Raw genomic sequence first — 26,239 nt, 5'->3', positions numbered from 1 at the left:
AAACCCTCATGAAACCTCATCCTGCCCATGGATGAGGTTTCATGCTTTCTCTGAAGTCCGCCAGGGCTCCCGGCCTGCCCGCCAACCTTAAGTTGATTCAGCTGAGCCCCCGCCGACCTGAAAATTGAAATGACGCGGGGTGAGGTCAGGAGTTCCACCCGACGTCATCCCGCATCATTTTACGTGATGGCAAGCGGGCCCTGCCCCCCAACCGGGAAATCCTGCCCTGTGTGTGTGTGTGCCTATCTGGTATATATGATATATGTATGCCTGTGTCTCACAATATATGTTGGAATATATATGTCTGTGTCAGCATGTAGATGATGTCAGGATGTCTCAGTGTAAAATGATATAAATGAAGGTATGAGTCAATGTATACATGATATTTATGTCAGGGTGCATCAGTATATATTTGATGTAAATGCTAACAACAACAACCTGCATTTTTACAGTGCCCTTAACATAGAAAAATGACACAGGGCGTTTCACAGGAGAATTATCAAACAGGAGAGAATTGGAATAGTCAAATCTGTAGGTAACAAAGGCAAGGATGTTGGATATTGCTGAAAAGAGAGACATGTTGCCAAAGCTTTTCATCTTGCAATAATTAGTACAAACTCAAGAATACCAAATTTCAAATAATCATGATTTATACTACAGGAGAAAGGGAAATTGGTTGGCAAGTCGACTCTGATTGGCCAAGGGGAAAGCAACGGGGAAAAATAGGCTCCCCATACTTCCGAGTAATTCAAAATAGGTGCAAGGCTTGAATATATTCCTCTTGAATGCAGAGAACGGGTCCCTGCATATGAATGTAAGTCGCTTCCAGCAAACATAAATGAGCCAATTTAAGAGCTCAGCTGATTATCTTAAATTGGTTGTTAGTGTAGCTATTAGTGTACTCAGGATTGCTCAGCTGCCCAATTACGGAATCACATCTATCAGTAGACGTTTTCTTTTGCGTTTTGCAAGAACAGGCTAGTTGAGTACAGTCAGCGCTCTGTCAATTACAAACAGCGAAGGAACATGTTGTTTGATTGGAGCTGCCGGTCATTGAGACATACAGCCTAACTATCTGGCATTGCACTTACACTGAAATTCATACATGCTGTTGCTCAATTGTGTGATAGGCAGAACGTCTTTTTGGACTGACAGCAGCATCCTATTAGTGGAAAATACAACGCGCATCACCACTGCATAGTAGCAGCATGAATGTAGGAAATAGGAGAAGGCCATTTTGCCCCTCAAGCCTGCTCCTCCACTCAACTTGATCATGGCTGATCTTCTACCACAATTTCATTTTCCCGTACCATCTCTATATCTCTTGATATAATATCGAGGAATCTATCAATCTCTGTCTTGAACCTATTCATTGACTGACCCTCCAAAGCCCTCTGGGGTAGAGAATTCCAAAGATTCATCACTCTCTGAATGACAAAGTTCCTCCTCAACTCAGTCCTAAATGGCCTACTCCTTATTCTGAGACAATGTCCCCGGTTCTAGGCCCCCAGCCTGGGCAAACATCCTTCCTGCATCTGTCAGGCCCTGTAAGAATTTTATATGTCATTGACACCCCTTCTCGTTCTTCTAAACTCTAGGGAATACAGGCCCAGTATCCTCAGTCTCTCCTCATAGGACAATCTTGCCATCGCAGGAACTAGTCTGGCAAATATTCATTGCGCTCCCTCCATGGCAAGTACATCCTTCCATAGGTAAGGAGACCAGATGCGGTCTCACAACCGTTCTATACAAATGCATCAAGACATCTTTACTTCTGTATTCAAATCCTCTTGCCACAAAGGCCAACATATCATTTGCCTTCCTAATTGCTTGCTACATCTGCATGTTAGCTTTCAATGACTCATGAACAAGGATACCCAGGTCTCTTTGGACATCAACACTTCCATATCGCTCACCATTTAAGAAATATTCTGTGCTTCTGTTTTTCCTACCAAAGTGGATAACTTCACATTTTTCCACATTATATTCCATCTGCCATGTTTTTGCCCACTCACTTAGCATGTCTAAATCCCTTTGAAGCCTATTTGCATTCTTCTCACAACTCCCACTCCCACCCAGTTTTGTGTCATCAGCAAACTTGGAAATAATACACTTGGTCCCCACATCTAAATCGTTAATATAGATTGTAAATAGCTGGGGCCCAAACACTGATCCTTGCAGTAGTCACAGCCTGCCGACCTGAGAAAGATCTATTTATTCCTACACTATATGAGAGGAGCAAGAGAAAGTTGCGGATCTAAATGACTCAATTATTTTGGGGGGTGGCTGCAGAGGAAGTCGGAAAAGTGGGATCTTATTGAAAGCCTTCTGAAAATCCAAATACACCAGATTCATTAGTTCCCCTTATCTATTCCGTTAGTTACACCCCCAAAAAACTTCAAAAGGTTTGTTAAACATGATTTCCCTTTCATAAATACATGTTGACTCTGACCAATCCTATCATTATTTTCTAAGTGTCCAGTTATACACCTTTCATAATAGATTCTGTTTTCCCTACTACTGATGTCAGACTAACAGGTCTATTGTTCCCCATTTTTTCTCTCCCTCCTTTCTTAAACAGGGGGGTGACATTTGCTACCTTCCAATCTGTAGGAACCATTCCAGAATCTATAGAATTTTGGAAGATGACCACCAATGCATCCACTATCTCGACAGCCGCCTCTTTGGACACTCTGGGATGTAGATCATCAGGTCCAGGGGATTTACCAATTTTTAGTCCCATTAATTTCTCCAGTACTCCTTCTTTACTAATACTAATTTAATTCGGTTCCTCATTTTTGCTAGTCCCTTGGTTCTCTAATTCTTCTGGGGGGTGTTTTGTAACTTCCTCCGTGAAGACAGACACAAAGTACTTGTTTGGTTTCTCTGCCATTTCCTTATGCCCCATAATAAAATCTCCTTTCTCTGGCCGAAATGAGCCCACGTTTGTCTTTCCTAATCTCTTCCTTTTTCAGCTTGCTTCTCTGCAAAGAAAAGGAATATGTTCAAGCCTTGAGCCTTTTTGAATTACCAAGAAACATGGGGAGCCCATAGTTCTCTGTTGCTTTCTTCATGGCAATGCCTCAGCTTATCAGAGTTGACTTGTCACTCAATCAGCACCCTTTTAGTCCTGTGGTATAAACTGTTGTGATCATGTGATCATTTGAAATTTGGTACTATTGTGTTTGTCCTGTTAAGTGCAAGACGAAAAGCTTCTGCAACATGTCTCTCTTTTCAGCAATATTCAAGTTCTGTAATAACAAGGGCAAGGAAAAGGTTTCAGCAGTAGTTGAGTTGAGGCAGGGGTGGAGTCAGGTGATGTTATGGAGGTGGATGTAGGCAGTCTTGGTGATGGAGCAATAAAATGCCAGCTTGCATCAGTATATGTATGATGTATAAACTGGGGGGTGTGTCAGCTATATATAAATGCCAGCTAGGGCATACATGTACGTTTCACTGACAGGTACCTGAAGATAAAGATACAATAACTGATCTTACCTTTAACCATTCATTAAATGTAGGATTCAGGGTTTTCTTCTTCACTGAGGTTTTACGTTTGCTTTGGGATGATTTGTCTGGGAGAAGATAACTCTTCACATAACTGTTAAACGGTAAAGTTAGTAAAATCACTAAGTATCTCATCAGGAAATATTTGAAACAAAATAAAATACCATGCCTGACACTGTTTGACATGCACATTCGGGGACACCAAGACACATGCACACAGCCACAAGGATTCACATAGTAATCTCTGAACCAAATCACAATTCCACCTGTCTGGCCATGTGCTGGTATGGATGCCACCATCTCATCACTAACAGCTGGGCTTCCATTTACCGCAAATCCTTAAATTTGTCAAAACCATATTTCACTAAAGACTTTGTACTTACGGGTCAGAACGATTTTTCTTGACTGCAGCTAGATCATCACATTGCACCACATGAATTTTGAACTCAAGACTGTTTTCATCAAAATGGAGTGAGAAAGTGATACTGCCTCTCACATCGACACATCCAACATCAGCATTGCTGTACAAGCTCATAATACTGCCACTGAGCTACAGGACGAAACACAGAGTATCAGTCAGTGATGCTTCTGTTACATTGCTTGCCCAGGTTCCTGTGTCAGAGAGATAGGTGCAATCTAATGGACCTTATGAGCACCACTGTGTGAATAGAATCATAGAAATCTTACACCAGAGAAGGAGGCAATTTGGCCATCATATTTGTGTTGGCCAATATGGAGCTATCCAACCTAAACAACTTTCTAGCTTTTGGTCCGTAGCCTGGTATACTACGGCACTTCAAGTAAAGGTCATCTTTACTGCAAACCTGGGAGTTACAAGTTTTCTACTGATTTAACATAGTTACTATATCCCACCTCACAGAAGATCAGATTTAGGCACCAGCAAGGTGTAAAACCTGATGTCAAAGATAGAGAGTCAATGTGAAATTGCACTGCACTTCCCCACTCCCCACCCCTACAGTAGGGTGCCACATAGCTTGACAAGGTGATTGTAGTCTAAGTGGCAAACTCCTCCTTATCTGAAGTTCAACATTAAGATTGGCATTAAGTCAGTTGTCTTCTTTGAATCTGAAGGATCTATTAGATGGCATGTTTCATCACAGCAAATTGCATATATACAAGACAGGAGAAAGGACAGCTGCCTAATCAGCTTGGATCAGAAATGGCTTTTGACAGAATATCAGACACATACATGATGGATGTGCTTTCTAAAATGGTGTTTGTGGAGGGAATCTGAAATTGGATCCACCTACTCTACACAAACATCAGTAGTGCGGCTTTAATCAAAGGGTGGAAATTGGAAAGCCTTCCGATCAGGCAAGGCTGTCATCTCTCTTCTGCCTTGTTTGAGTGTTGTACCAATCCTTTACTGAGTTCATCAGGAAGGATGCAGATGTAAAAGGGGCAATGATCCTAGACAGCGGAGGCATTCACTTCAAGGCCTTCTTGTACATGGAAGGCATTACTGTCTTCTGCTTGGATCCACTTTTAGTCCACAGATCAAGCAGCATTTTTGACCAGTCAAACTGTACTGGGGAGCTAGAGTAAATCGCAACAAAAGCAAGACTGCCTTCTTGGGAATTAGGCGTACTGATCCTTTGTCCACTTCACCGTCAGATCAGGTTGCCTGAAGGTGCTGGGAATATGGTTTGGAGGGGCCAGGGCATGCACCAAGAACTATAGCTAAACTCCATCAGAATCTGGGAATGTGGGAGCAATGTTTCCTCTTGATTGTAGGTTAGAACCTGGTCATCGGGTGTGAGATGCTTCAAGTATTGTTGTGCAAGTTGCAATACTGTCTCATGCTTCAGCTGTGTGGTGACAGTTATCTAAGCCTTCTCCTACTTTGTCTGGAGATCGAAAATGGACTTCACCCACAGGGACATAATGTACAAATCTTCAGATAAAGGGGGAAGAAATGTCACCCTCATTCTGATTGCCACCTTTGTGTATGATTGCATTAAGCTGTGCATAGATCCTCAAAATGGAACCTCCAAATGTCACTATAAGCTAAAGTTCTAAGTGTCCTGGGTGTCACAAAGGATGCATCTGCCACGTTGCCAGGGAACGCTCCATTTGGTCATACCATGCCGTACCACCTTTCCCTCTTAGAAAAGCTTGTACAAAAAAGACACCTTTGATCATAAGTCAATCAGGCAGAAGCCTGAGGCCCTTTGGAAAAAGGAGATAATGGATTCTGTCACATGGCTCCCAGAGCAGACTGTCAACACCAGATACAGTTGGAGTGGGGAAGAGACTGTCACGTTTCCTTTTGAAATGTGTATTTGCATAGATGTCTGGAAAGTGCTGCAGTTGTTTTTGTCAAGATTCATCCTGAGTAGCTCCATAACACAGGCCTCTGTGCTTGGTGAACTGCTCCGAGAGATGCACAGCAAGACAAACAAACATCAATCACTGCTGGAAGGCCATTAAATCAGTGAAAGATCTGCCCATGACTTGCTGCTCCCAGAGCAAAGAGCTGTCCATGACCAAGTGTTGCAGTCTGGCACCTTCCAAATTTCAGGACCACATGCTGACAGACATACTGAAGCTTAGTGCAGCCTAAGGTTCAATGGGGAAAGGCTTCAATTTAAGGCCCCCATCATCGTACATGCTTGAAACCAGTGTAAAATTCCTTGGATAAAAGCAAAAAACTGCGGATGCTGGAAATCCAAAACAAAAACAAAAATAAAAATACCTGGAAAAACTTAGCAGGTCTGACAGCAACTGCGGAGAGGAATACTACTCCAGCCCCCTCCCATAACTCTTTCTCCGGTACATCAATAACTGCTTCGGTGCTGCTTCATGCTCTCGTCTGGACCTGGAATAACTTATTAATTTTGCTTCCAATTTCCACCCCTCCATCATTTTCACATGGTGCGTCTCTGACACTTCCCTTCCCTTCCTTGACCTCTCTGTCTCAATTTCTGGTGATAGACTGTCCACAAATATTCATTTCAAGCCTACCGACTCCCACAGCTACCTTGACTACAGCTCCTCACACCCCGCTTCCTGTAAGGACTCCATCCCATTCTCTCAGTTCCTTCGCCTCCATTGCATCTGTTTTGACGATGCCACTTTCAAAAACAGTTCCTCTGACATGTCTTCCTTCTTCCTTAACTGAGGCTTTCCACCCACGGTGGTTGACAGGGCCTTCAACCGTGTCCGGCACATCTCCCACGCATCCGCCCTCAAACCTTCCTCTCCCTCCCAGAATCATGATAGGGTCCCCCTTGTCCTCACTTACCACCCCACCAGCCTCCGCATTCAAAGGATCATCCTCCGCCATTTCCGCCAACTCCAGCATGATGCCACCACCAAACACATCTTCCCTTCACCACCCCCCCCCGGCGGCATTCCGCAGGGATCGTTCCCTCCGGGACACCCTGGTCCACTCCTCCATCACCCCCTACACCTCAACCCCCTCCAACGGCACCTTCCCATGCAACCACTGAAGGTGCAACACCTGCCCCTTTACTTCCCCTCTCCTCACCATCCAAGGGCCCAAACACTCCTTTCAACTGAAGCAGCATTTCACTTGCACTTCCCTCAATTTAGTCTACTGCATTCGCTGCTCCCAATGCGGTTTCTTCTACATTGGAGAGACCAAATGCAAACTAGGTGACCTCTTTGCAGAACACCTTCAGTCTGTCCGCAAGCATGACCCAGACCTCCATGTTGCTTGCCATTTCAACACTCCACCCTGCTCTCATGCCCACATGTCCGTCCTTGGCCTGCTGCAATGTTCCAGTGAAGCTCAACACAAACTGGAGGAACAGCACTTCATCTTCCGATTAGGCACTTTACAGCCTTCCGGACTGAATATGAGTTCAACAACTTTATATCATGAACTTTCTCCTCCATCCCCACCCCCTTTCCAATCCCCTTTTTTTCCAATAATTTATACAGATTTTTCTTTTTCCACCGATTTCCATTATTTTTAAATGTATTTCCATCCATTGTTTTATCTCTACCTTTTAGCCTATTTCGATCCCTTCCCCCCACCCCACCCCCACTAGGGCTATCTGTACCTTGCTCGTCCTGCTTTCTACCCTTAATGTCACCATTAGCACATTTCTTAGCTAATATCATCACTATCAACACCTCTTTGTCCTTTTGTCTATGACATCTTTTGGCAATCTCCACCTATCACTGGCCCTCTATCCAGCTCTACCTGTCCCACACCCCCTTCAACCAGCTTCACCTCTCTTCTATTTTTCCTTAGTTCTGTTGAAGAGTCATACAGACTCGAAACATTTATTGTATTCCTCTCTGCAGATGCTGCCAGACCTGCTGAGTTTTTCCAGGTATTTTTATTTTTGTTTAAGATTCCTCGGGCTGTACGTGTTGGAAAATTTAAATGCAATGTAAATGTAGATGTAGTCTGCGTTGTAAATGGAGTGAGACAGCCCATGCACTGTATTTAAACAAATTGATCTGTATTGCAAGATGTGAACTGCCATATTTGAATTGTACTGTAATGCACCTTTACACATTCTATAAGTAAAATTTACTTTTGGAAAAAAAAAGAGTCAATTTGAAGCAGTTATTTTCACTCATACCTTAGAGTCAGGGGAATGTGAGTTTAAATCCCAGTTCAGGACTTAAACTCATAGTTTGGGGTGAAAGCTGCATTGTCAGAGGTATGAGATGAGCTGTTAGACCAATGCACCACCTATCTGTTCAAGTGAATGTAATTATTCAAAATAAGAACAGTGACTTCTCTAGGTATTCTGAATAACATTCATCCCTCAACAAACACTATCAAAACGGATTATCTGATTATTTATTTAATTTGCTATCCTGCAATCTTATTGTTCAAATTTTGGTTGCCACAAATGTGCACATAACAATAGCAACTAAACTTCAAATGTAATTGGTTGGCTGCTAAGTATTTTGGATGCTCTTGAGGTTGTCAAAACCCCTTTGCAAGTGCAAGTTCTTTCTTCTTTGCCTCAGATCGAGTATTAGAAATATTATTCCAATAATGCTGACAACATTGGTATGAAATGGTAACTAAGGGTGTGGTAAAGTAGTTGATAAAATGTGAATCCCTTACAGATTAGATTTCCAGTTCTATGGCAGCACCAATAGACAGTGTGAGTACTGTCCATTCACACTGCACCTCAAAGAAAGAATCAATATCCAACAAGACAGAGATTGGGGGTTTTACAAAGGCCTGCTTGGCTCACATAGAGTTAGAAAGAGAGGAGTGTCTATGATTAAGATAGGTAAAGGTACCATTTCTGGCAGCACCTGGTTTCATACATAAAATCGTCCCTTCTTGTTCCAAGTTTTCTCATGCTGTCCTTGAGTATATACAGCAGCATGATCCTTGTATTAATGTATTCTGCGCACCAACTGCAACTGTTTGTGAACCTTCGAAAATTAGAGTCGAGAACTGTCAGGATAGTCAGCTTTTCTCTGTTAACAGAAAACAGGATGTGGGCAGAATGACCAGCACAACAAGAGTGACTAGTTGTAGAGCGACCTCCTGACACGTCGCCAATTCTCTGCCCAAATGTTACTTTGTAAGATAAAAGCAAAATACTGCGGATGCTGGAAATCTGAAACAAAAACAAAAATTGCCAGAAAAACTCAGCAGGTCTGACAGCATATGTGGAGAGAAGGATAGAGTTAACATTTCGAGTTCAGATGACTCTTCTTCAGAACTAAAGAGAAGTAGAAATGTGGTGAAATATATACTGTTTAAAGCGGGGGTGGATGAAGCTGGATAGAAGGCCAGTGATAGGTGGAGGCAAAGGAGAGATTGCAAAAGATTTCATAAACAAAAGGTCAAAAGGGTGTTGATGATGGTGACACTGGCTAAAGGAGGCGCTAATGGTGACATTAAGAGTAGAAAGCAGGATGAGCAAGTGACTGATGGTCCTAGTGGGGGTGGGGTGGGGGGAGAGGATGATGTGGGAGAAAAGATTAAAATAGGCTAAAAGGTGGGGCTAAAACAATGAATGGAAATAAATCTTAAAAATAATAATAGAAATAGGTGGGGGAAAAATATATATATATCAAAATTAAAACTAAAAAATAAATATTTGAAAAAAGGGAATCAAAAAGGGGTGAGGATGGAGGACAGAGGTTCATGGTCTGAAGTTGTTGAACTCAATGTTAAGTCCAAAAGGCTGTAAAGTGCCTAATCGGAAGATGAGGTGCTGCTCCTCCAGTTTGCATTGAGCTTCACTGGAACATTGCAGCAGGCCAAGGACAGGCATGTGGGCATGAGAGCAGGGTGGTGTGTGAAATGGCAAACAACAGGAAGGTCTGGGTCATGCTTGTGGACAGATCGAAAGCGGTCTGCAAAGCAGTCACCCAGTCCGCATTTGGTCTCTCCAATGTAGAGGAGACCGTATTGGGAGCAGCAAATGCAGTAGACTAAATTGAGGGAAGTGCAAATGAAGTGCTGCTTTGCTTGAAAGGAGTGTTTGGGTCCTTGGATGGTGAGGAGAGGGGAAGTAAAGGGGCAGGTGTTGCACCTTCTGCGATTGCATGGGTAGATGCTGTGGGAGGGGGTTGAGGTGTAGGGGGTGATGGAGGAGTGGACCAGGGTGTCCTGGAGGGAATGGTCCCTACGGAATGCCACATTTCACCACATTTCTACTTCTCTTTACTTCTGAAGAAGAGTCATCTGGACTCGAAACGTTAACTCTGTCCTTCTCTCCACAGATGCTGTCAGGTCTGCTGAGTTTTTCCAGCAATTTTTGTTTTTGTTACTTTGTGAGGTTGGGAGACACCCTTGCTAAATATTTAACTGCAACAAAACACAGCACTGCCTCACAGAGAAAGGTTCTCATGTAGCAGAAACATCTGCACATTCATTCTTCCAATATCTTTGGTGATTTAGGATGTCCTAAATGTTGCAGCTAAATCAATAGAAAATCCCAGTACAAACAGCAGTCCAGATCTAGTACATCAGTACACACAACAGGGATTGGAACCTGTCACATCCAAGAGGAAGGGGAAACAAACACACATCCCCAGCAGGGGATTCAGAACTCAGCACATTCCAGTACTCACAGCAGCGGATTGGAAACTGGACAGCGAGCTGTTAACATCCACATCTTTTGTTGGCACTCTGCACTCATCGCTGTGCTGGGACCAACTGTCACCATCAATCCCGTCACCACTCTGCAAATGACAAGAAAATAACTTATGAGAACATGAAGTTGATCAGCAACAAATCCAATCTGTACTAACGCCTCGATTCAACAACCTATTACAATCAGAACCAGTCTCCATTATAACAGTGCTGAGCCCCAAACTTGTGGACACTGTGGAGCCCAACCGAACATCACTAGTAACATTGCCACTGGCCACTGTCATTGAATCCTGGTCAACATCACTGGATTATGGATGTGGATTTCCAGCATTACCATACTCTATCCAGGCCCTCCCTCTTCCCCTCTCTTCCCCTAAGTTCCTCATTCCCTCTCTGCCATCCCTACACTCTTTCCTTCCTTCTCTTCCAATCCTCTCTCTCTTCTCCCTCTATTCACTCCTTCTTCCTTTAGCTCTCTTTTTCCCCTTCTTTTTCTTCCTTCCTCTCTCACTACTCTCTAACAACTCTCTAACATTCTCTCTCTCTCACCAACTCTCTCCCTCCCACACTCTCTCCCTCTCCCACCCAACTCTTTCTCTCCCTCCCTCTCCCTCCCCAATACCTCCCTCTCTCTTGCCACCGCCTCTCTCACTTCCCCGAACACATGTTCTCTCACTTCTCTCCCTCCACACTCCCTTGCGCTACCACAGACACACTCTCTTACTACTGCCCCCACACTCTCATGCTTCAGCCCTCACTCTTCCTCTTCCCTTCCCTCATTCTTTCTCCAGCCCTGTGGATCATAAGAACAGCAGTAATCCATTTAGCCCTTCAAGCCTGTTCCATCAATGAGAGCACAACTGTTCTGAATCCATTTAGTTTAGTTAATAGAAAAAAATCAATTTCAGATTTAAATTTTAAAATTGATCTAGCTTTAATTACTGTTTGTGGAAAAGAGTTCCAACTTCCTCCACACTTTATGTGTAGAAATGCTTCCTAATTTCACTCCTGAAAGGTCTGGCTCGATTTTTTTAGTCTATCCTTTAGACTTCCAAGCCAACACAAATTGTTTTCTCTATTTACCCTATCTGTTCCCTTTAATATCTTAAAAACCTTGATCAATCACCCCTTAACCTTTTAAATTCCAGGGATTGTATAATCGCTTCTCATAATTTTACCCATGGAGTTGAAGCATCATTTTGATAAATCTGTGCTGCACTCCATCTAAGGCCAAAGCACATTTCCAAAGGAGTCATGCCCAGAATGGCTCTCAGTACTCCAAGTGTAGTCTGGATGTGGCTTTGTACAGCGCTAGCTTAGCTTCTACCCCCTTGTTTTCTCATCCTATAAATATAAAGATCAACATTGTGTTTGTGATTTTGATTATGTCCTGTAACTGTTCATGACATTTTCATTGTCTGTTTACCTGGACACCTGGACACCACCCCCAGCACCCAACACCACACCGCACCCCCACCACCCCCCCACAACCCCAGCCACCCCCCGCCCCCAACTCTCCCCCACAACACCCCCAACCCCTGGCCTCCCACCCCCCAAGGTTCCTTGAAACTACACTATTTAAAATTTATCATTTAAAAAGTACTCTGCTCTATTCTTTTTTGGTCCAAAGTGGATGACCTTGCGTTTGCTGTCATTGAAACTCTTTTACCACAATTTTGGCAAGCGATCAATAATTTGCCTTCAATTCCACAAGCTACAACTTTAGCTAACAATCTCTAATGAAGGAATTATCAAATGCCTTTCAAAAGTTCATATAAATAACCTGTACAGGCATCCCACTGTCCACTACTTTAGTGACTGCTTCAAATAATTTAATTAAGTTAATCAGTCATGACTTACCATTTACAAATCCATGCTGACTCTGTGATCAGTTGAAAATTTTCAAGGTCACTCTATCCTTACTTATAGAATCAAGTAATTTCCTAACAACACATGAGACTAACTGCACCACAATTCACTCATTTCCCTCCGTTACCTTTTTTAAATAGTGGATAGACATGCATAGTTTTCTAATCTAAAGGAATGGTCCCCATATTGAGATTATAGTTAGGGAATCCGGAATTTTCTCACTTACTTCTTTTAAGACCCTTGGTGAAACCATCTGGTTCTGTGGATTTATCACTCTTTAGTGCCATTATTTTCTTTATTACTGTTATTCGCTTGATCCAATATTATTTTCCTTGGAATGTTTGCAAGCTAACCTATTCTTCTTCTATAATTACTGATGCAAGGCAATTAATCAACAAGTGCACCATATCCTTACTTTGAAGGACAATACCTCCATTATCTGTTTTCAAGGGCTCAACTTTGCTCTTGGCCACTCTCTTTGTCCTAATATAACTTGTTAAAAATTGTTTTAGATATTCCTTGCAAGTTTATTTTTACATTCCCTTTTTATAGCTCTGTTTTGTCACCCTTTGCTGTTCTTTGTACCTTTCCTATTTGCTATGGTTTGTGGTTTTTCTTGCATTTTTTATTTTATCTCATCTCTTATCACTTTACAGTCCAAAGCTGTATATTTTGGCAAGTCAAGTCTTGCCCATCAGTAGTATCAAGTGGTTCTGTGTCACATTAAGATCTTTTCTGAACAGCTCCCATTGATCTTGTTTTTTAACCCATTAATATATTTGCCCAATTTACTGTGGACATTCTCTGTCTCATTGCAGTGAAGCCAGCCTTACCTAAATCTAGAACCTCAATAGCTGTTTCATATCTCTCCTTTTCAAAACCACTTTAAACTCAATCATATTATGATTGCTATCAGACAAATGTTCATGTATCATTAGGATGTTAACTAAATCTGGCTCATCACTAAATCTAATATGGCCTATTGGTTCTAGGGACATAATATTGCAGGAAACTATCCTGAATTCACTCAATAAATTCAATACCTTCCTGACATGTGCTAGCCTGCTTATCCACATAAAAGTTAAAATCCTCCATTAAAACCATTCTGCCTTTGCTACACGCATGTCTATTCACAGTCATTATACATTCTACCACTTCACAGCTGCTACCAGGGGGCCTATGCACAACCTACACTGCAGTCTTAAATCTTTTCTATTTCTTAATTCTATCTATAAAGTCTCAATTGTCTGCTCACCTCTCATCATAACTTCTCTTATCATTGAAATGATTTCATCCTGAATCACTAAGGCTATTGCTCGCACTCTACTACATTCTCTATCTTTCCTGTTGACCTTGTAACCTGGTATATTTAGTTTCCAAACCTGACAATCTTGCAGTGATGGCTCAATAATGTTATACCATCTAACTTTAATTTGTGCCTGTAATTCATTCAATTATCCTTGTACTCTTGTGTGTTTGTATAAAGAATGCCTACTTTATGCTCTAATGTTCTACTCGCACATTTCTTATTCCTCGGTTCTGATGAACAACTTTTAGTTTTCCCTTTACTTGTAGCGCCCAAAGGACAAAAGCAAATCTGGCAGTCGGGAACTTAACATATGAGACTCTTGATTCTGCATAGAAAGAATGCTATCTGATGCCATAATTATTGACTCCCCTGCAACTACCACATTATACTTCCCTTCCTCCCTACTTTGGACAGCCTCCTATTCCAAAGTCCCATGTCAGCATTTCAGCTGTCCTTCCAACAGTCTTTACCTTTATCATTACAAGTAGCAAGTATATTGTGCCTGATGGTTAGGGACAGTTTCTGTGGATCTTCATTCTCAATCTCACTCAGGTTCCCCTTACTCTGTATAGTATCAGTCACGCCAACACTGTTCCAATCCTGTACCTTGCTACAAAGTGTGACCATGGACTGGAGAAACTGTCCAGTTACTTCTTCCCCTCCCTTAAGTGCCAACTCCTACTCCAATTCAATGACCGAGCTGAAGAGATTCAAAATGCAGATATCTACTATAGATGTACTTGCACAGAACAGTCTCACTGTCCATGCACTCCCATGTTTTCGATTCAGACACATAACCTGTTCCGCTGTATTCTGGTTTTCCATCCCACTCTCACCCTCCCATTCTCTCTTTTCCTCCCCACCTTACTCCCTCTCCCTTACTGTGCCTGCTCTCTCGCTCTTCACACCACCCTCACTCCCTGTCACTCCCTCAACCCTCTTGACACTCTCTCCTTGCTCCATCTCCTTCTCCCCACCCTGCACTCTTTCTCTGTCCCTACCCACCCTGCCCCTTACTCGCATCCCCTCTACCCGCCTCTCCCTTCTTGACCTCCTCCTCCATCCCTCCCTCACCCTTCACTCCCTGCCTCACCTCTTCTCTCCCTCTCTTGCTGCGGAAATGCTGTTGCTGAGTTGCTTACTCTTCAACCCAACAAATTCATGCAATGAGTAGATGGTAAATAGTTCTGTTTATATGACATGTGTGCAAGCGTTGCAAGTTTTGTGTTCATTACCTGCACTGTAATAGTAGAGACCGATATGTTGCTCTTCTCAGTCCTCAATGCCTCATCGTCCATAGTACATGGAGCATAAACTACAGATTACAAATCAATCAAAATGATCATAAAGCATAAATCAAACTGATCACACAAAGGATATCAGCCTTTCTATTGTTTTAAGGGCTTGGAGAATCAGGCAAGGGATCAGCTGTGTGTACAAAGACCCTTAGTTTGCCTTCCCTGCACAGGCAAGTTGAACCCTGACTGACACCTGAATCTGTCATCCTGCCAACTGTAGGGATTTGCATTGTGGGTCAGCAGTTGATCAGAGCACAATCATGAAATCAGAGAAAATCTCAATGTTGGCCCTGCATCTGCAGCGCCTCTCACTGCACCACACCTATGGCCTGGAATCTCACCAATACCCTCAACACAAGTTCAGGTACCAACACTTGTGCCCCCCACCCCACCCCACAGCCTAACCCCACCCCCTTCACAGGGCCTGGGACTTCCCCCATTTCCCCAAAGGGCCTGGGGCTCCCCCTTGCACCTGACCACTGGGCTTGGGACTCCCCCTTGCACAGGCTGCTTGTGTGTAGGAAGTAAAGATTAAGAGAAGCAAAAATGTTTAGTTTATCAGAAAAGCAAAACCACACACCAATCTTTCAGTTCCAACCTCAAAACTGACCTTCAACCCTCTACTCACACCCAGAACCCTCACCTCCACCCACAATCCACATCATGATCCCTGCCCCCGACCCTACCTTTTGTTTCAGGGGCCATGTTGTCATTTATCTGAGTCTGAAAGAAAACATCTAAATATTAGACAGGAACACATCAACAGCAACTTTAGTGAACTATAGTTAGAAGTTGCAAAATTAATCTTCCTCCCAGAACTGCATTGCCGTGCAGTTTTTCTTTTGGAGAGACCGAGGGCAGGGGTAAGGAGAGTTTATAAGATGGTAGGCATGGACTTGTATTCAATTATTTTTATTGAGTTTTAAATCAGTTGTAGAAAATGGGGTGCAGTGCAAACAGTATGTTGATTTTTCAGGAGATATTTGAAAAGGTAGCCTCATAAGAGACTCATTACAAAAATTAAAGCACCTGGCACCTGTTCAATTTGTTCCAGTAGATGTAATCTCTCAATTCTGGTACAATCCTTGTAAATATTTTGATGAAATTTCTCCAGTGTTTCTATGTCCATACTATAGTATGGAGGCAGAACTGTGCACAATTCTCCAAATACAGCCTGACCAGGGTCTTATATAAGTTTCAATATAACTTTACCATTTTTAAAATTCTTTACCCCTAGAAATAGATCCCAGTGCTCTGTTTTTTTAAAAATTGCTTTTCTGACCTTCAATGCTGTTTTAATGATTTGTTCATTTATATCCCTGGAACCTTCACTCTTCTGCCCCATTTAATTTTTCATTTTCTATTGTGTTGGTGATGTTTGATTTTCCCACCTAAGTGCATCACTTCACATTTATCTATCTATGTTAAAGTTTATTTAGCACTTAACTGCCATGTCTAGCTGCAAGTTTCTAAAATGTCTTTTTGGATTGTGTTGCATTCTTTCTCAGTATTTGGAATCATTTGCAAATTTTGATATTGAGTTATTTATTACTAAATCCAGGTCATTAATGTAAATTATGAATAGCATTGATTCTTGTGGAAAACAGTTCTCTACCTTCATTCAAATTGAATAACTATCCTTTAAACCTAATATCTGCTTTCTATTTTTTAGCCAATTTGCTATCTAGTTAGCTATTTGTCCCCTAATCCTCTATCGTAAGGATTCGTGCGGTACCTGATTGAATGCCTTTTGAAATTCCAAGCGTATGACATCTATTCTATTACCCTTAATTATTCTTTCCATTACCATTTGCAAGAATTAAATCAGGTTAGTAAAACATGATCCTAACCTGTCAGAATTTTAAAAATTCTGTCCAGAGATACATTGCTATCACTACTTTAAAATATAGATTCCAGTATCTTTTCTATCACTCATGCTATACTAATTGGTCCACAATTTCTAAATTTTGTTCTATTTCACTTATTACTTAAAGGAACAAAATTAGCTATCCACTAGTCCTCTGGCACTACCCTTTCTCCTATGAAACTTATATAACTAGAGCTTCTGCCATCTCCTCCTCTGTTTCCCTGAGTATGTATGGGAGAATACTATCCTTTTTTAGTTTTTTCTCTTTTTCTATTCACTTTTATTTTTAAGTGCATCCTCTATTAAAATGTCTATTTAGTTATCTTCTCCAGTTAGTATTGAGACGTAGTAGTTATTTGATACTTTTACCATCTCTCTGCTGTTACTTGTGAGTTTATCTTGCTCATCCTTTACTGGTTCTGTCCCTACCTCTATTTACATTTTATTATTAAGGTGTCAATGGGACACTTTAATAATCTTTGTATACTCCTCGATAATTTGACTTTGTAATTATTTTTTTCCTTCCTGATGTTTTTTAAAATCTTTCCTGAGTTCTTTGCATTCCATTTAGTCCCCTTCTCCTTTAGTATCTAAGTCTAATGTTATTTTCTCCAGATTCCATTTTTCATCTGGTTCATTATTCACTCATGGTGCCCCATAATTTGATTTTTATGGAATACAATTCCCATTCACAATCTATTAATTCCCCTTTTAAAGATTTCCCACTGTTTTTATGTCTCTTTATTTATCAAGATTTTCTCCCATTTATTTTCTTTAGTCCCGCCCTCATTTCATCAATTTGCTCTTTTCCAATCTATTAACTTAGTCTTTGTCCTACATATATCACTCTCAATTGTAATCTTGCACCTTATTATGCTGTGATTACTACTACTAAGATACTCTTCTACTCTTAGGGGCTGAATTATGCAGGATGCCATGGTCCCCGTGCCCAGGCTTAAAAGTCATGGGGAACCCGCCAAGGGAAGAACGGCTGCTCTGCAGTCACTTAATAGCTTGGAGATGGGACAGGAAGTCCCAATTTAGAGAGCTGTCAGCCAATCACCCCACCCCACCCCACTCCACCCACCACCAGCTCATACACGGAAACCTGCTGGATTAACCGCTTGGCATGGCCCTCATCATGCCAGTGGTTAAATGCCTCTTCCAGCGGGATGAGGCCCTTAAATAGACATTAATTGGTCCATTGGCAGGCAGGCCACCCCTGCCACTGGTATAATCAAGATGGGAGCAGGGGTGGGCAGGTAGGTGGTGTGCAGGCCACTGGCTGCATTAATGTGCCTTCCTGCCTTCAAATCCATTGTAAATCCTTGCTTCTCTTATAAAAGCGAACAACTGCGGATGCTGGAAATCCAAAACAAAAACAAAAATACCTGGAAAAACTCAGCAGGTCTAGCAGCATCTGCAGAGAGGAGCACAGTTAACGTTTCAAGTCCAAATGACCCTTCAACAGAACTAAGTAAAAATAGAAGAGAGGTGAAATATAAACTGGTTTTGGGGGGGGACAGGACAAGTAGAGCTGGATAGAGGGCCAGTGATAGGTGGAGATAACCAAAAGATGTCACAGACAAAAGGACGAAGAGGTGTTGAAGGTGGTGATATTATCTAAGGAATGTGCTAATTAAGGGTAGAAAGCAGGACAAGCAAGGTACAGATAGCCCTCGTGGGGGTGGGGTGAAGGAATCAAAAAAGGCTAAAAGGTAGAGATAAAATAATGGATAGAAATACATTTAAAAATAATGGAAATAGGTGGGAAAAGAAAAATCTATATAAATTATTGGAAAAAAAGGGGGGGGGCGGGGGAAATCGGAAAGGGGGTGGGGATGGAGGAGGGAGCTCATGATCTAAAATTGTTGAACTCAATATTCAGTCCAGAAGGCTGTAAAGTGCCTAGTTGGAAAATGAGGTGCTGTTCCTCCAGTTTGCGTTGAGCTTCACTGGAACAATGCAGCAAGCCAAGGACAGACATGTGGGCATGAGAGCAGGATGGAGTGTTGAAATGGCAGGCAACAGGGAGGTCTGGGTAATGCTAGCAGACAGAAAGAAGGGGTTCTGCAAAGCAGTCACCCAGTCCGCATTTGGTCTCTCCAATGTAGAGGAGACAGCATTGGGAGCAGCGAACGCAGTAGACTAAATTGAGGGAAGTGCAATTGAAGCGCTGCTTCGCTTGAAAGGAGTTTTTGGGTCCTTGGACGGTGAGGAGAGGGGAAGTAAAGGGGCAGGTGTTGCACCTTCTGCGATTGCATGGGTAGATGCTGTGGGAGGGGGTTGAGGTCTAGAGGGTGATGGAGGAGTGGATCAGGGTGTCCTGGAGGGAATAGTCCAGATGGAATGCCACATTTCACCACATTTCTACTTCTCTTTACTTCTGAAGAAGAGTCATCTGGACTCGAAACGTTAACTCTGTCCTTCTCTCCACAGACACTGTCAGGTCTGCTGAGTTTTTCCAGCAATTTTTGTTTTTGTTACTTTGTGAGGTTGGGAGTCACCCATGCTAAATATTTAACTGCAACAAAAAACAGCACTGCCTCACAGAGAAAGGTTCTCATGTAGCAGAAACATCTGCACATTCAATATTCTAATATCTTTGGTGACTTAGGATGTCTTAAATGTTGCAGCTAAATCAATAGGAAATCCCAGTACAAACAGCAGTCCAGATCTAGTACATCCCAGTACACACAACAGGGATTGGAACCTGTCACATCCAAGAGGAAGGGGAAACAAACACACATCCCCAGCAGGGGATTCAGAACTCAGCACATTCCAGTACTCACAGCAGCGGATTGGAAACTGGACAGCGAGCTGTTAACATCCACATCTTTTGTTGGCACTCTGCACTCATCGCTGTGCTGGGACCAACTGTCACCATCAATCCCGTCACTACTCTGCAGGTGATAAGAAAATAACTTATGAGAACACGAAGTTGATCAGCAACAAATCCTATCTCTACCAACGCCTCAGTTCAACAACCTATTACCAGTCTCCATTATAACAGTGCTGAGCCCCAACCTTGTGGGCACTGTGGAGCCCAACCGAACATCACTAGTAACATTGCCACTGGCCACTGTCATTGAATCCTGGTCAACATCACTGGATTATGGATGTGGATTTCCAGCATTACTATACTCTATCCAGGCCCTCCCTCTTCCCCTCTCTTCCCCTAAGTTCCTCATTCCCTTTCTGCCATCCTTACACTCTTTCCTTCCTTCTCTTCCAATCCTCTCTCTCTTCTCCCTCTATTCACTCCTTCTTCCTTTAGCTCTCTTTTTCCCCTTCTTTTTCTTCCTTCCTCTCTCACTACTCTCTAACAATTCAATCTCCACTTCCTTCAATCCCTCTTCCTCCCCCTCCACCAGTTTTTTCCCTCCCCTTCCCCATTCTCTCTCTCTCACTGACTCTCTCCCTCTCTCTCCATCCTCAACTCTCTCTCCCCCACTCTCTCCCTCTCCCACCCAACTCTTTCTCTCCCTCCTTCTCCCTCCCCAATACCTCCCTCTCTCTTGCCACCGCCTCTCTCACTTCCCCGAACACATGTTCTCTCGCTTCTCTCCCTCCACACTCCCTTGCGCTCCACAGACACACTCTCTCACTACTGCCCCCACTCTCTCTTGCTTCAGCCCTCGCTCTTCCTCTTCCCTCCCCTCATTCTTTCTCCAGCCCTGTGGATCATAAGAACAGCAGTAAACCATTTAGCCCTTCAAGCCTGTTCCATCAATGAGAGCACAACTGTTCTGAACCCATTTAGTTTAGTTAATAGAAAAAAATCAATTTCAGATTTAAATTTTAAAATTGATCTAGCTTTAATTACTGTTTGTGGAAAAGAGTTCCAACTTCCTCCACACTTTATGTGTAGAAATGCTTCCTAATTTCACTCCTGAAAGGTCTGGCTCGATTTTTTTTAGTCTATCCTTTAGACTTCCAAGCCAACACAAATTGTTTTGTCTATTTACCCTATCTGTTCCCTTTAATATCTTAAAAACCTTGATCAATCACCCCTTAAACTTCTAATTTCCAGGGATTGCATAATCGCTTCTCATAATTTTACCCATGGAGTTGAAGCATCATTTTGGTGTTGCACTCCATCTAAGGCCAAAGCACATTTCCTAAGGAGTCATGCCCAGAATGGCTCTCAGTACTCCAGGTGTAGTCTGGATGTGGCTTTGTACAGCGCTAGCTTAGCTTCTACCCCCTTGTTTTCTCGTCCTATAAATATAAAGATTAACATTGCGTTTGCGATTTTGATTATGTCCGGTATCTGTTCATGACATTTTCATTGTTTGTTTACCTGGACACCACCCCCACCACCCAACACCCTCCCCCGCCCTTCCCCTGGCCACCCCCCGCTCCCAACTCTCCCCCCACAACCCCCACAACACCCCCAACCACCGGCCTCCCACCCCCCAAGGTTCCTTGAAACTACACTATTTAAATTTATCATTTAAAAAGTACTCTGCTCTATTCTGTTTTGGTCCAAATCGGATGACCTTGCGTTTGCTGTCATTGAAACTCTTCTCCACAATTTTGGCAATCGGTCAATAATTTGCCTTCAATTCCACAAACTACAAATTTAGCTAACAATCTCTAATGAAGGAATTATCAAATGCCTTTCAAAAGTTCATACAAATAACCTATACAGGCATCCCACTGTCCACTACTTTAGTGACTGCTTCAAAAAATTTAATTCAGTCATGACTTACCATTTACAAATCCATGCTGACTCTGTGATCAGTTGAAAATTTTCAAGGTCACTCTATCCTTACTTATAGAATCAAGTAATTTCCTGACAACACATGAGACTAACTGCACCACAATTCACTCATTTCCCTCCATTACCTTTTTTAAATAGTGTATAGACATGCATAGCTTTCTAATCTAAAGGAATGGTCCCCATATTAAGATTATAGTTAGGGAATCCGCAATGTTCTCAACTACTTCTTTTAAGACCCTTGGGTGAAACCATCTGGTTCTGTGGATTTGTCACTCTTTAGTGCCATTATTTTCTTTATTTCTGTTATTCTGCTTAAGTTAATTTTGTTAAATTGTTGATCCAATATTATTTTCCTTGGAATGTTTGCAAGCTAACCTATTCTTCTTCTATAATTACTGATGCAAAGCAATTAATCAACAATTTCCTTATTTTGAATGACACTATCTCCATTATCTGTTTTCAAGGGCTCAACTTTGCTCTTGGCCACTCTCTTTGTCCTAATATAACTTTTTAAAAATTGTTTTAGATATTCCAAGCAAGTTTATTTTTACACTCCCCTTTTATAGCTCTGTTTTGTCGCCCTTTGCTGTTCTTTGTATCTTTCCTATTTGCTATGGTTTGTGGGTTTTTTTTAGCATTTTTTATTTTATCTTATCTCTTATCTCTTTACAGTCCAAAGCTGTATATTTTGGCAAGTCAAGTCTTGCCCATTAGTGGTATCAAGTGGTTCTGTGTCACATTAAGATCTTTTCTGAACAGCTCCCATTGATCTTGTTTTTTAACCCATTAATAGATTTGCCCAATTTACTGTGGACATTCTCTGTCTCATTGCATTGAAGCCAGCCTTACCTAAATCTAGAACCTCAACAGCTGTTACACATCTCTCCTTTTCAAAACCACTTTAAACTCAATCATATTCTGATTGCTATCAGACAAATGTTCATGTATAATTAGGATGTTAACTAAATCTGGCTCATTACTCATCACTAAATCTAATATGGCCTATTGGTTCTAGGACATAATATTGCAGGAAACTATCCTGAACTCACTCAATAAATTCAAAACCTTCCTGACATGTGCTAGCCTGCTTATCCATATAAAAGTTAAAATCCTCCGTTAAAACCATTCTGCCTTTGCTACACGCATGTCTATTCACAGTCATTATACATTTTACCACTTCACAGCTGCTACCAGGACGCCTATGCACAACCTACACTGCAGTCTTAAATCTTTTCTATTTCTTAATTCTATCTATAAAGTCTCCATTGTCTGCTCGCCTCTCTCATCATATCTTCTCTTATCATTGAAATGATTTCATCCTGAATCACTAAGGCTATTTCTCGCACTCTACTACATTCTCTATCTTTCCTGTTGACCTTGTAACCTGGTATATTTAGTTTCCAAACCTGACCATCTTGCAGTGATGGCTCAATAATGTTATACAATCTAACTATAATTTGTGCCTGTAATTCATTCAATTATCCTTGTACTCTTGTGTGTTTGTATAAAGAATGCCTACTTGAACCACAAACTCTAGCTGTCTTAATGCTCTAATGTTCTACTCGCACATTTCTTATTCCTCGCTACTGATGAACAACTTTTAGATTTCCCTTTACTTGTAGTGCCCAAAGGACAAAAGCAAATCTGGCAGTCGGGAACTTAACATATGGGACTCTTGATTCTGCATAGAAAGAATGCTATCTGATGCCATAATTATTGACTCCCCTGCAACTACCACATTATACTTCCCTTCCTCCCTACTTTGGACAGCCTCCTATTCCAAAGTCCCATGTCAACATTTTAGCTGTCCTTCCAACAGTCTTTACCCTTATCATTACAGATAGCAAGTATATTGTGCGTGATGGATAGGGACAGTTTCTGTGGATCTTCATTCTCAATCTCACTCAGGTTCCCCTTACTCTGTATAGTATCAGTCACGCCAACACTGTTCCAATCCTGTACCTTGCTACAAAATGTGACCATGGACTGGAGAAACTGTCCAGTTACTTCTTCCCCTCCCTTAAGTGCCAACTCCTACTCCAATTCAATGACTATGAGCTGAAGAGTTTCAAAACGCAGAAATCTACTGTAGATGTATTTGCACAGAACAGTCTCACTGTCCATGCACTCCCATGTTTTCAATTCAGACACATAACCTGTTTCGCTGTATTCTAGTTTTTCTATCCCACTCTCACCCTCCCATTCTCTCTCTTCCTCCCCACCTTACTCCCTCTCCCTTACTGTGCCTGCTCTCTCGCTCTTCACGCCCCCCTCACTCCCTGTCACTCCCTCAACCCTCTTGACACTCTCTCCTTGCCCCATCTTCCTCTCCCCACCCTGCACTCTTTCTCTGTCCCTACCCACCCTGCTCCTTACTCGCATCCCCTCTCCTGCCTCTCCCTTCTCCCTGCTTGACCTCCTCCTCCATCCCTCCCTCACCCTTCACTCCCTGCCTCACCTCTTCTCTCCCTCTCTTGCTGCGGAAATGCTGTTGCTGAGTTGCTTACTCTTCAACCCAACAAATTCTTGCAATGAGTAGATGGTAAATAGTTCTGTTTATGTGACATGTGTGCAAGCGTTGCAAGTTTTGTATTCATTACCTGCACTGTAATAGTAGAGACTGATATGTTGCTCTCCTCAGTCCTCAATGCCTCATCGTCCATAGTACATGGAGCATAAACTACGGATTACAAATCAATCAAAATGATCATAAAGCATAAATCAAACTGATCACACAAAGGATATCAGCCTTTCTATCGTTTTAAGGGCTTGGAGAATCAGGCAAGGGATCAGCTGTGTGCACAAAGACCCTTAGTTTGCCTGCCCTGCACAGGCAAGTTGAACCCTGACTGACACCTGAATCTGTCATCCTGCCAACTATAGGGATTTGCATTGTGGGTAAGGAGTTGATCAGAGCACAGTCATGAAATCAGAGAAAATCTCAATGTTGGCCCTGCATCTGCAGCACCTCTCACTGCACCACACCCATGGCCTGGAATCCCACCAATACCCTCAACACAAGTTCAGGGACCAATACCTGTGCCCCCCACCCCACCCCACAGCCTAACCCCACCCCTTTCACAGGGCCTGGGACTTCCCCCATTTCCCCAAAGGGCCTAGGGCTCCCCCTTGCACCTGACCACTGGGCTTGGGACTCCCCCTTGCACAGGCTGCTTGTGTGTAGGAAGTAAAGATTAAGAGAAGCAAAAATGTTTACTTTATCAGAAAAGCAAAACCACACACCAACCTTCCAGTTCCAACCTCAAAGCTGACCTTCAACTCTCAACTCCCATCCACAACCCTCACTTCCACCCACAATCCACATCATGATTCCTGCCCCCGACCCTACCTTTTCTTTCAGGCGCCATGTTGTCATCTGTCTGAGTCTGAAAGAAAACATCTAAATATTAGACAGGAACACATCAACAGCTGTGTGAGAGCATCTTTAGTGAACTATAGTTAGAAGTTGTAAAATTATTCTTCCTCCCAGAAATTTATGGCATTGCCGTTCAGTTTTTCTTTTGGAGAGACCGAGGGCAGGGGTGAGGAGAGAGGGAGACACTCAGTTTATAAGACGGTAGGCATGGACTTGTATTCAATTATTTTTATTGAGTTTTAAATCAGTTGTAGAAAATGGGGTGCAGTGCTAACTGTATGTGATTTTTCAGGAGGTATTTGAAAAGGTAGCCTCATAAGAGACTCATTACAAATTTTAAAGCACTTGGCACTCATTCAATCTGTTCTGATAGATGTAATCTCTCAATTCTGGTACAATCCTTGTAAATATTTTGATGAAATTTCTCCAGTGTTTCTATGTCCATACTATAGTATGGAGGCAGAACTGTGCACAATTCTCCAAGTACATCCTGACCAGGGTCTTATATAAGTTTCAACATAACTTTCTCATTTTAAAATTCTTTACCCCTAGAAATAGATCCCAGTGCTCTATTTTTTTTTAAATTGCTTTTCTGACCTTCAATGCTGTTTTAATGATTTGTTCATTTATATCCCTGGAACCTTCACTCGTCTGCCCCATTTAATTTTTCATTTTCTATTGTGTTGGTGATGTTTGATTTTCCCACCTAAGTGCATCACTTCACATTTATCTATCTATGTTAAAGTTTATTTAGCACTTAACTGCCATGTCTAGCTGCAAGTTTCTAAAATGTCTTTTTTGGATTATGTTGCATTCTTTCTCAGTATTTGGAATCATCTGCAAATTTTGATATTGAGTTATTTATTACTAAATCCAGGTCATTAATGTAAATTATGAATAGCATTGATTCTTGTGGAAAACTGTTCTCTACCTTCATTCAAATTGAATAACTATCCTTTAAACCTAATATCTGCTTTCTATTTTTTAGCCAATTTGCTATCCAGTTAGCTATTTGTCCCCTGAATCCTCTATCGTAAGGATTCGTGCGGTACCTGATTGAATGCCTTTTGAAATTCCAAGCATATGACATCTATTCTATTACCCTTAATTATTCTTTCCATTACCATTTGCAAGAATTAAATCAGGTTAGTAAAACATGATCCTAACCTGTCAGAATTTTAAAAATTCTGTCCAGAGATACTTGGCTATCACTAC

At 42.0% G+C, this 26,239-nt stretch overlaps 1 protein-coding gene across 3 annotated transcripts in view; it reads right to left on the bottom strand.

Moving 5' to 3' along the window:
• The window catches only part of LOC121291619 (synaptotagmin-like protein 1), a 78,930-nt gene that overhangs the window by 13,415 nt on the left and 39,276 nt on the right, over positions 1-26,239 (bottom strand). For all 3 annotated transcript variants that reach the window (XM_041213062.1, XM_041213065.1, XM_041213063.1), the window contains exons 6-13: positions 24,998-25,034; positions 24,249-24,328; positions 19,715-19,825; positions 15,742-15,778; positions 14,993-15,072; positions 10,558-10,668; positions 3,891-4,057; positions 3,499-3,601 (exon numbers count right to left, since the gene is read on the bottom strand). In XM_041213062.1, the coding sequence (XP_041068996.1) occupies positions 3,499-3,601; positions 3,891-4,057; positions 10,558-10,668; positions 14,993-15,072; positions 15,742-15,778; positions 19,715-19,825; positions 24,249-24,328; positions 24,998-25,034 (726 nt within the window). The remainder of the gene's footprint in view (positions 1-3,498; positions 3,602-3,890; positions 4,058-10,557; positions 10,669-14,992; positions 15,073-15,741; positions 15,779-19,714; positions 19,826-24,248; positions 24,329-24,997; positions 25,035-26,239) is intronic.

Source organism: Carcharodon carcharias, chromosome 19 (assembly GCF_017639515.1).
Source record: "Carcharodon carcharias isolate sCarCar2 chromosome 19, sCarCar2.pri, whole genome shotgun sequence".
NCBI classification, from domain to species: Eukaryota; Metazoa; Chordata; class Chondrichthyes; order Lamniformes; family Lamnidae; genus Carcharodon; species Carcharodon carcharias.
Note: the sequence above shows the minus strand (reverse complement) of the source record. Positions and strands in the feature narration are given on the sequence as shown.